This window comes from Balaenoptera musculus, chromosome 10, assembly GCF_009873245.2.
Source record: "Balaenoptera musculus isolate JJ_BM4_2016_0621 chromosome 10, mBalMus1.pri.v3, whole genome shotgun sequence".
Lineage (NCBI taxonomy): Eukaryota > Metazoa > Chordata > Mammalia > Artiodactyla > Balaenopteridae > Balaenoptera > Balaenoptera musculus.
In genome coordinates this window covers 22753050-22765314 of record NC_045794.1, presented here as the reverse complement: position 1 = coordinate 22765314, position 12265 = coordinate 22753050, and the positions used below count along the sequence as shown (strand labels likewise).

The following is a 12265-nucleotide window of genomic DNA, read 5'->3' as shown; positions in this document are numbered from 1 at the left end:
TTAGTTATGACTAATAGTTAGTTCACCATTATCCAATACAGATAATGGCCTAGTAGTCACAATCTATTCTAATATTTTTATTTCACACCAGCAGTTAAAAATCAGTTTAAAATAAAACATAAACAGAAAAGGACTATTCTACCTGTTTTCAAAACAGGTGCTAGCAAACACAGGGATCAGAATGAGTATGACGAACAGCAGGAAAAACACTAATTTCTAACCAGTTCAGCTCTGTCTCTAGAAATGATATTAAGTGATATGTGATGGAGGAGGGGGTGGGGAGGCAATATATTTGATATATATATAAATATATACATATATTTGATATATATATTTCCTCTCCCCCCCACCATGGCACTTCCATTAATAATCAGGAGTATCTATAGTCTGGATGAATTAACCTCATTCAGAAAATAGTCTTAAGAAAAACAAATCTACCTTTAGCTGTTTTCAGATTTTTCAAAAAGTTTTAAGCATTTAATTTTCGTTTTTGCAAGAGATATCAGTACACAAATTAAAAGAAGTATTTCTTACAAGCAGATAACCTTATAAAAATAATTTTGAATTGAACAGACTTACCTTTATTTCCCAAATAAAGTTTATTTTTTAGTATATATTAAAGCTACTAGGGAAGAATGGGAGTTAGAAGAGTAAATCAAACAGAAAATGACACATAACATGACAAAAATAAGGAGAAGAAAATGTCAAAAAGAGAAGTATTCAATATCATGTAAGTAAGATTCCATTGTTTTTTTAAAAATCTGAACACAAGTTAACCAACTGTCCTTCTTTTCTATTTCAAATTATATTTACAGAAAGGATTACCTTGGTGTGCTGCTCTTTTAACTTCACTATTATCCCTGGATCATCTTTTTTGCTAGCCATTAGCAATCTAAACATTTGCTCTCGATACTTGCTCATTATAAGTTCCAAGGCAGACTGATGTTCTTCCAGGGATGTACGTAATTCTATCAAAAACAACAGTATATTTTATTCAAACTTGAGTTCAGGATGTACAAAGTATTCTCTTCCACATTACATTTATCAAAAAAGCAATTTATAACAGAGGTATTTTAAAAAGAAAACATGAGGTACAAAAATCTAGCCACATGGAAATAAAGGATACCAAATGGAGTCCTTTATTAGTTCTCAAAATGACCATTTTAAACTCATTTTTTGAGAAATCATTTTAACAAATATTTACTGAATAGGAATTAAGTATCAGATCATGCTCTATATTAGGAATACCAAAAGGCCATAAAGCTCAGAGTCTAGTGGAGAAAACAAAACATAAATAATTATAATACAATGTGATAAGTGTAGAGTGGAGCTCTATCCAAATACATATAGAAAGTCTGTGAGGAAAAATTGGTGAAAGCTTCACAGAAGTATAGTACTGAGATCAACTTGCATTCCTTGAAATGAAAAATAAATGACAGGGCATTCTAAGCAGGGAGGCATGAAACTGGATGGTGTGTTCGGGAAATCATTCAGGGTGACAAGAGCAAAGGTTTCATGGAGAAGAGAAGTATGGGAAGAATACAAAAAAAGCTTGGAGTCGACTTTGAAGGCCTCTGGATAAAGAAATAGTACACAATGAAGGTTCTTAAGCAGAAGAATAACATGATCAGATATATTTTTGAAAAATCAATCTGATGCCTGTGTTGAAGATGGATTGGAGGGAAAAGACACTGAAATCAGGGAGACCAAAGAGGACAGTTCAGGCAAGAGACTATGAACACCTAAGCTGTGGGCCAAAGTGGTGGGACTGCAGAGAATGACACTGAGTTATTTCATAGGTAATGACAATGGTGCAAACTGGATACTGAGGGTGAGAGTCTAAGATCCAAGTAAGCTAGACATTCATATGTAGAACAGGATAAAGAGCAATAAATATCCTCTCTATCTGGGGAGGTATCTTGATCACACGCCTCTTAATCACCACATCACAGCCTTTTGCCCTCAGCTGTCTATGGTTCTGGTTCTGCGTGAGCTCCAACTGACTTCACATGGGAGCAATCTGACTTCAGGCTTCTGCCTGGCTTCCGGCTAGCACCGTGCACCTCTGCCTTCACCCTTGAGTTACATAGCACAAATGAAACTGCCTTTCACAGCTAAGCTAAAAAAGTTTTATTACTCAGTACTGAGAGTACTGGCTGACACAAGGGAGGAGATGTAGAGTGTCAGTTCCATTAAAAATATGCTATCTTAATCCTCATCCAAATCTGAGAAGAGGATATTATCCATTCCATCATCTGGATGGAGAAACTGAGACTCTGCAAAGGACAAAATATTTCTCCAATTTAATAAAATTCAACTGTAAAAAGAGTGACGAGTGACCCAGCAAAAACAAAAAATAGATGTGTGATAGCAGCAAGAATGGAGAAGAACTGAAGACGGAGTGAGTCAGGAAATGTGTAGGTATGGCTGCTAGTCCTTGGCTGCCTCAACACTCCTCGTTGTTTCCTTCCACACTCCTGAAATAGTGCCTTCACTGCCTTTTCCTCAAAGTCTCAGCTAAGCATGCTGTTTCCTAGTGGAACCCTAAATAATACAGCAGCCGTGTGGTTGACAGGGTCTTGGTGCTCGGGCCTGGTGTCAAGTGGGAGAGCTGAGTTCAGCGGGGAGAGCTGAGTTCAGGACACTGGACCACCAGAGACCTCCCAGCCCCACGTAATATCAATCAGCAAGAGCTCTCCCAGAGATCTCCATCTTAACGCTAAGACCCAGCTCCACCCAACGGCCAGCAAGCTCCAGTGCTGGACACCCCACGCCAAACAACTAGCAAGACAGGAACACAAACCCACCCATTAGCAGAGAGGCTGCCTAAAATCATACTAAGTTCACAGACATCCCAAAACACACCACCGGACATGGCCCTGCCCACCAGAAAGATAAGATCCAGCCCCACCCACCAGAACACCGGCACCAGTCCCCTCCACCAGGAAGCCTACACAACCCACTGAACCAACCTCACCCACTGGGGGCAGACACCAGAAACAACAGGAACTATGAACCTCAGCCTACGAAAAGGAGACCCCAAACACAGTAAGTTAAACAAAATGAGAAGACAGAGAAATATGCAGCAGAAGAAAAAGCAAGGTAAGAATCCACCAGACCAAACAAATGAAGAGGAAATAGGCACTCTACCTGAAAGAGAATTCAGAGTAATGATAGTAAAGATGATCCAAAATCTTGGAAATAGAATGGAGAAAATACAAGAAATGTTTAACAAGGACCTGGAAGAACTGAAAAGCAAACAAACAATGATAAGCAACACAATAAATGAAATTAAAAATTCTCTGGAAGGAATCAATAGCAGAATAACTGAGACAGGAGAACGGATAAGTGACCCGGAAAATAAAATAGTGGAAATAACTACCGCAGAGCAGAATAAAGAAGAAAGAATGAAAAGAATTGAGGACAATCTCAGAGACCTCTGGGACAACATTAAACACAACAACATTCAAATTATAGGGGTCCCAGAAGAAGAAGAGAAAAAGAAAGGGTCTGAGAAAAGATTTAAAGAGATTACAGCTGAAAACATTCCTAACATGGGAAAGGAAATAGTCAATCAAGACCAGGAAGTGCAGAGAGTCCCATACAGGATAAATCCAAGAAGAAACACGCCAAGACACATATTAATCAAGCCATCAAAAATTAAATACAAAGAAAAAATATTAAAAGCAGCAAGGGAAAAGCAACAAATAACATACAGGGGAATCCCCATAAGGTTAACAGCTGATCCTTCAGCAGAAACTCTGCAAGCCAGAAGGGAGTGGCAGGACATATTTAAACTGATGAAAGGGAAAAACCTACAACCAAGATTACTCTACCCAGCAAGGATCTCATTCAGATTCGACAGAGAACTTAAAGCCTTTACAGACAAGCAAAAGCTAAGAGAATTCAGCATCACCAAACCAGCTTTACAACAAATGCTAAAGGAACTTCTCTAGGCAGGAAACACAAGAGAAGGAAAAGACCTCCAATAACAAACCCAAAATAATTAAGAAAATGGTAATAGGAACATACACATCAATAATTACCTTAAGTGTAAATGGATTAAATGCTGCAACCAAAAGACATACACTGGCAGAATGGATACAAAAACAAGACCCGTATATATGCTGTCTACAAGAGACCCACTTCAGACCTAGGGACACATACAGACTGATGTGTACTGAGGGGATGGAAAAAGATATTGCATGCAAATGGAAATCAAAAGAAAGCTGGAGTAGCAATTCTCATATCAGACAAAATAGACTTTAAAATAAAGACTATTACAAGAGACAAAGAAGGACACCACACAATGATCAAGTGATCAATCCAAGAAGAAGATGTAACAACTGTAAATATTTATGCACCCAATATAGGAGCACCTCAATACATAAGGCAAATGCTAACAGCCATAAAAGGGGAAATCGACAGTAATACAATAATAGTATGGGACTTTAACACCCCACTTTCACCAATGGACACCTTTTGGATCATCCAAAAGGAAAAGAAATAAGGAAACACAAGCTTTAAATGACACATTAAACAAGATGGACTTAATTGATATTTATAGGACATTCCATCCAAAAACAACAGAATACACGTTCTTCTCAAGTGTTCATGGAACATTCTCCAGGACAGACCGTATCTAGGGTCACAAATCAAGCCTTGGTAAAATTAAGAAAACTGAAGTCATATCAAGTATCTTTTCCGACCATAACACTATTAGACTAGATATTGATTACAGGAAAAAAACTGTAAAAAATACAAACACATGGCGGCAAAACGATACGCTATAAATAACCAAGAGATCCCTAAAGAAATCAAAGAGGAAATTAAAAATTACCTAGAAACAAATGACAATGAAAATATGATGACCAAAAACCTATGGGATGCAGCAAAACCAGTTCTAAGAGGGAAGTTTACAGCAATACAATCCTACCTCAAGAAACAAGAAAAATCTCAAATAAACAACCTAACCTTACAACGAAAGCAATTAGAGAAAGAAGAACAAAAACCCCCCCAAAGTTAGCAGAAGGAAAGAAATCATAAGGATCAGATCAGAAATAAATGAAAAAGAAATGAAGGAAACAATAGCAAAGATCAATACAACTAAAAGCTGGTTCTTAAAGAAGGTAAACAAAATTGATAAACCATTAGCCAGACTCATCAAGAAAAAAAGGGAGAAGACTCAAATCAACAAAATTAGAAATGAAAACAGAGAAGTAACAACTGACACTGCAGAAATACAAAGGATCATGAGAGATTACTACCAGCAACTATATGCCAATAAAATGGACAGCCTGGAAGAAATGGACAAATTCTTAGAAAAGCACAACCTTCCAAGACTGAACCAGGAAGAAATAGAAAATATAAACAGATCGATCACAAGCACTGAAATTGAAACTCTGATCAAAAATCTTCCAACAAACAAAAGCCCAGGATCAGATGGCTTCACAGGCGAATTCTATCCAACATTTAGAGAAGAGCTAACACCTATCCTTCTCAAACTCTTCCAAAATATAACAGAGGGGGGAACACTCCCAAACTCATTCTACGAGGCCACCATCACCCTAATACCAAAGCCAGACAAAGATGTCACAAAAAAAGAAAACTACAGGCCAATATCACTGATGAACACATATGCAAAAATCCTCAACAAAATACTAGCAAACAGAATCCAACAGCACATTAAAAGGATAATACACCATGATCAAGTGGGGTTTATCCCAGGAATGTAAGGATTCTTCAATATATGCAAATCAATGTGATATACCATATTAACAAATTGAAGGAGAAAAACCATATGATCATCTCAATAGATGCAGAAAAAGCTTTCGACAAAATTCAACACCTATTTATGATAAAAACTCTACAGAAAGTAGGCACAGAGGGAACCTACCTCAACATAATGAAGGCCATATATGACAAACCCACAGCCAATATCGTTCTCAGTGGTAAAAACTGAAACCATTTCCACTAAGATCAGGAACAAGACAATGTTGCCCACTCTCACCACTATTATTCAACATAGTTTTGCAAGTTTTAGCTACAGCAATCAGACAAGAAAAAGGAATCCAAATCGGAAAAGAAGTAAAACTGTCACTGTTTGCAGATGACATGATACTATACATAGGGAATCCTAAAGATGCTACCAGAAAACTATTAGAGCTAATCAATGAATGTGGTAAAGTAGCAGGATACAAAATTAATGCACAGAAATCTCTTACATTCCTATACACTAATGATGAAAAATCTGAAACAGAAATTAAGGAAACACTCCCATTCACCATTGCAACAAAAAAATAAAATACCTAGGATTAAACCCACCTAAGGAGACAAAAGACCTGTATGCAGAAAACTATAAGACACTGATGAAAGAAATTAAATATGATACAAACAGATGGAAAGGTATACCATGTTCCTGGATTGGAAGAATCAACATTGTGAAAATGACCATACTACCCAAAGCTATCTACAGATTCAAAGCAATCCCTACCAAACTACCAAAGGCATTTTTCACAGAACTAGAACAAAAAATTTCACTATTTCTATGGAAACACAAAAGACCCCAAATAGCCAAAGCAATCTTGAGAAAGAAAAACGGAGCTGGAGGAATCAGGTGCCCGGACTTCAGACTATACTACAAAGCTACAGTAATGAAGACAGTATGGTACTGGCACAAAAACAGAAATATAGATCAATGGAACAGGATAGAAAGCCAAGAGGTAAACCCATGCACATATGGTCACCTTATCTTTGATAAAGGAGGCAAGAATATACAACGGAGAAAAGACAGTCTCTTCAATAAGTGGTGCTGGGGCAACTGGACAGCTACATGTAAAAGAATGAAATTTGAATACTCCCTAACAGCATACACAAAAATAAACTCAAAATGGATTAAAGACCTAAATGTAAGGCCAGACACTATAAAACTCTTAGAGGAAAACATAGGCTGAACACTGACATAAATCACAGCAAGATCCTTTTTGACCCACCTCCTAGAGTAATGGAAATAAAAACAAAAATAAACAAATGGGACCTAATGAACCTTAAAAGCTTTTGCACAGCAAAGGAAACCATAAACAAGATGAAAAGACAACCCTCAGAATGGAGAAGATATTTGCAAATGAAGCAACTGACAAAGGATTAATCTCCAAAATTTACAAGCAGCTCATGCAGCTCAATATGAAAAAAACAAACAACCCAATCCAAAAATGGGTGGAAGACCTAAACAGACATTTCTCCAAAGAAGACATACAGATTGCCAACAAACACATGAAAGGATGCTCAACATCACTAATCATTAGAGAAATGCAAATCAAAACTACAATGACGTGTCACCTCACACCGGTCAGAATGGCCATCATCAAAAAATCTACAAACAATAAATGCTGGAGAGGGTGTGGAGAAAAGGGAACCCTCTTGCACTGTTGGTGGGAATGTAAATTGATACAGCCACTATGGAGAACAGTATGGAGTTTCCTTAAAAAACTACAAATAGAACTACCATACGACCCAGCAATCCCACTACTGGGCATATACCCTGAGAAAACCGTAATTCAAAAAGAGTCATAAACCACAGTGTTCATTGCAGAACTATTTACAACAGCCAGGACATGGAAGCAACCTCAGTGTCCAATGACAGATGAATAGATAAAGAAGATGTGGCACGTATATACAATGGAATATCACTCAGCCATAAGAAGAAACGAAACTGAGTTATTTGTAGTGAGGTGGATGGACCTAGAGTCTGTCACACAGAGTGAAGTAAGTCAGAAAGAGAAAAACAAATACCGTATGCTAACACAGATGTATGGAATCTAAAATAAAAAAAGTGGTTCTGACGAACCTAGGGGCAGTACAGGAATAAAGACGCAGACACAGAGGATGGACTTGAGGACATGGAGAAGGGGAAGGGGAAGCTGGGATGAAGTGAGAGAGTGGCATTGACATATGTACACTACCAAATGTAAAACAGATATCTAGTGGGAAGCAGCTGCATAGTACAGGGAGATCAGCTCGGTGCTTTGTGACCACCTAGAGGGATGGGAGGCAGATGCAAAAGGGAGGGGCTATGGGGATATATGTATACGTATAGCTGATTCACTGTTATACAGCAGAAACTAACACAACATTGTAAAGCAATTATACTCCAATGAAGATGTTTTAAAAAAAAGAGCAATAAGTACGATTTAGGCATAATGGACTAGAAATGTCAAAAAGTAACTTTAACTGGCTATTTTCCCATTTTATTTTATTTATTTATTGTTTTTTTGACCACGCCGCACAGGTTGCAGAATCTTAGTTCCCCAACCAGGTACTGATCCCGGGGCCATGGCAGTGAAAGTGTGGAGTCATAACTGCTGGACCACCAGGGAATTCCCTATTTTGCCATTTTAAAAAATATTAATTGGTCCCAAGTTGATAGTACAATTGCAGATTAAAGCTCTCTTTTGATTTGCTATACACAGTGATAATATAGCTTGCCTTTGTTCTCTTGTTGCAATTCTCTGATTTGTCTGTTTTCTTGCTGGATTCCCATAACTAATGTGGACCGTGGCCGATGTCTTGCAACTTCATTAAGTTCTTGAATTTCTTCTTGATACTAATGAAAAGATTTTTATTAAAATGTAAGAGAAAATATTTGAAAATATGTATCTGATATATATATATACACACACACACACACACACACACACATATATGTATATTTGATAAAGAACCCTTACAACTCAACAATAAAAGGAAAAATAAGTCAATTTAAAAATGGGCAAACAAGTAAGTTCTGAGGATGTAATGTATATCATGGTGTCTAGAGATAACAATACTGTATTATATACTTGGAAGTTGCCAAGAGAATACATCTTAAATGTATACACACACACACACACACACATCAGTAATTATGTGAGGTGATGGAGGTATTAACTAACCTCATTGTGGTAGGTAATCTTTTCACAATATATACATATATCAATATATATTGTACACCTTAAACTTACACAATGTTGTATGTCAAGTATATCTCAGTAAAGCTGGAAAAAAATGGGTAAAGGATTTGAAGAGACATTTCTCTAAAGAAAATACACAGATGGCCAATAAACACATGAAAGATGCTTAACATCATTAGTCATTCAGGAAATACAATTCAGTGTAACAAGGAGATACCACTTCACAACCACTAGGATGAGCTTAATCAAAAAGCAAGTAGTAACAAGTGTTGGAGAGGATATGGAGAAATCGCTCTCATATACGGTTCATGGGAATGTAAAATGATGTGCCTGCTTTGGAAAACAGTCAGGCTGATGCTCTAAAAGTTAAACGTAGAGTTATAAGACCCATCCATTCTAACTGAACTAGGTATATACCCAAGAAAATTGAAAACATATGTCCACATAGAAACTTACACACAAGTATTCATAGCAGTATTATACATAATAGCCAAAAAATAGAAACCATCCAAATGTCCATCAACCAATGAACAGATAAACACAATGTGCTGTATCCTTACAATGAATATTATTTAGCAATAAAAAGGAATGAAGTACTGATGCATGCTACAACATGGATGAAACCTGAAAACATTACGTTAAAAAAACAGTCACAAAAAGCCACATATTGTATGACTCCATTCATATGAAATGTCTAAAATAGGCAAATCCGTAGAGATGGACAGATTTGTGGTTTCCAGGGGCCAGGGAAAGGGAGACCTAGGGAGTAGCAGCTAATGGATATGGGCTTTTGGGGTGATGAAGTGTCCTCAAACTAGACAGTAATTATGGTTGCACAGCATGTGAATATACTAAAGTCCAATGAACTGCACTCTTCAAAAGGGTAAACTTTATGGTATGGTTCTTAACTCTGGTTGTCAAACCCCCTTTTTTACAACTCAATATCAGATATATATGCTCACTGGAATGCATGAATCAAGGTAGACGGGGATGTATGTAATGTGTTTAGGGCAACAAAGTTGCAAAACAAAATAAGTAAACTTCCTTCACTATTTTCAGCAGCTTTGTTAAAACCAGTAACCCTGGGTTGCTTCCTTTTACAAAAGGGATGCATTTCTAGAGAGTAAGCTATGAATATATATTTTCCTCCAGTGATTTCCATCATAATATCAGAGATTTTATAATTCTTAGAGTTGAAACTCTTTATCAAAAGAGGGCTTAAAATAGTAGCTCACTGGAAAGTTCTTACATACAACAGTAAGGATAACAAGAAGTGAAGCCCTTTTTCTTTCTTCTTTAACTGGCAGCATTAAATGAAAAATAAGGTAGCAAGTACAAATGCAGTAACTGCAAAAGCTGGAAACCAGATATTGCTTTGCATCATTTTCAAAAACTATTTTATTGTTAAATAGTGTCACCTAAATACTCTTATAAAGAAAAATATTTCTACGTTATAAAAATAGAAGAGAGAGCAAAATATGTGTCAATTATATAGTAAAAGATATTATCTGGTCTTTGTCAAATATATCTAGACCTAAAAAATTCATATATTTTCCAAACTCAAATGTGCATCACTGTCATAAAAGTTCTCAAGTCTATATGTTTTAGAATATATATTGAATATATACACATATAAATGCCAGCTGAACTTGACAAAATTACATTTCAGTCTAAAGTAAACTGAAACACACAAGTCAAGCTACTTTTAAATTTTAGAGAACATTAAAAATAATAAAATACTAATTAAGCAGAAGTTTACAATTCAAGCAACACATAAATATCAATGACTGCTTTTTTAAAATGGAATCAGCAAGGAAAAACATCAAACCTGCTTCATAGCTTCTACTCGCTTGTTGAGAGCTGTGGTTTGCTCAATCAGAGATTCTGCTGCATCGTCGTGATCTCTCAGTCTTTCAACAAGGGCTTTAGCATCAGCAAGTGCCTTCTCAATTGTGCAACTCATTTCTAAAGGAATATGTATAATTAAAAATGAAAATCAAGATTCAAAACAAAGCTGGCGTAGCATCTTATTTTAGTTTCACGTTAACACAGATATGCTTAAGCTACATTTGTTACTGGATTGCTCACTGTCTCAGAAGAAAAAAAATCTAAGAACACCTGTGGCTTTGATTCTGTTAAGGTAGAACAAACTCAAAAGTGAATTTATAATATTCAAAAATTACAATGTGTATAAATATATATAGTTATATAATTACATATATATATATATATACACATATATATGTGTGTGTGTATGATCATACATATATGATTTGCAGACATAATCAGAATGTATTTAAAACACCCTGAATTTATAGCGGGGAAAAAAAGTACACATCCAATGAATACATTTTATGTTATAAAGAAATAGTGCTCTTCATAAGGGCAATCCCAATCTTGTCATTTGTAAAAAATGTCACTTTATTAGTCTTTATTCTGCAGTCAATGACTGTCAGGTCTCTGACCATAGACCCTTCCTAGCCTCTGCTTGGTCAGGTGACCTGAGACACTATTCACAAATGCACACTACTGACCAGCCAAAGTGGCTTCTATGTGTCATGCTATGCTCAAGGGTCAACCTCCTTCTGGAGGAACTTTGGCTTCTTATATAAAATTGCATTATAATCCTAACTCTTGCACTTTCCTTAGTGAATGGCAAAGAAAGTTTTAACTTAGAACAACACTGGCCATTATGGGAAACTTCTGAGGTGTTAAAATCAATAATTAATATGCATAAAAGGAGCTCAAAAAATTAGGAGGCAAAACATGAAGCAGCCAATAGTTATTGTAGTTTCTTCAACTGGTATGCTGAGACCTCAAAACAAAATTTTAATCTTAAAATAATGTCTCTCAAAAACTTTAACCTTCTGAAACTTATCATTCTTGATTTTTTCTCTTTGTACTAAGTGTCACCTTACTTTCTATATAAGCTACCCTTTCTTCAACATTTTCTCAAAAAATAAAATTACACTGTAAAATTACTAGGCCAGAAGCCAGGTCTATAGATATTAAATTAAAACTCAGGTATAGAACCAAGTTAAGGGCTATAATGAAGGATTTTCATCAAGTTTAGGAAGACAGAAATTTGCTACAGAATGTAGGACTTAGTTAGATCCTACTGCACTGGACTACAGTTCAGTTAATTATTTGCCCCTCAGATACAGAAAAATGCAGCAAGTACAAAAGAGATTTAAATAACCCAACTGTGTAACATTTTAAAAGAAGGAAAGAAAACACATCAGGCCATTTTAGCAGGCTTTCATTTAAGGTTATATAGCAAAGATTCAAAATCGTAAACTAAATAAAGATGAAAAAAC

At 36.1% G+C, this 12265-nt stretch overlaps 1 protein-coding gene across 5 annotated transcripts in view; it reads right to left on the bottom strand.

Moving 5' to 3' along the window:
- FGFR1OP2 (FGFR1 oncogene partner 2) overlaps window positions 1-12265 on the bottom strand; it is a 32417-nt gene that overhangs the window by 7940 nt on the left and 12212 nt on the right. For all 5 annotated transcript variants that reach the window (XR_005021574.1, XM_036866964.1, XM_036866967.1 and 2 more), the window contains exons 2-4: window positions 10777-10913; window positions 8485-8602; window positions 826-968 (exon numbers count right to left, since the gene is read on the bottom strand). Coding sequence is in view for 4 of the 5 variants with exons in the window: in XM_036866964.1 (XP_036722859.1) it covers window positions 826-968; window positions 8485-8602; window positions 10777-10911 (396 nt within the window). In the remaining variant the exon portion in view is untranslated. The remainder of the gene's footprint in view (window positions 1-825; window positions 969-8484; window positions 8603-10776; window positions 10914-12265) is intronic.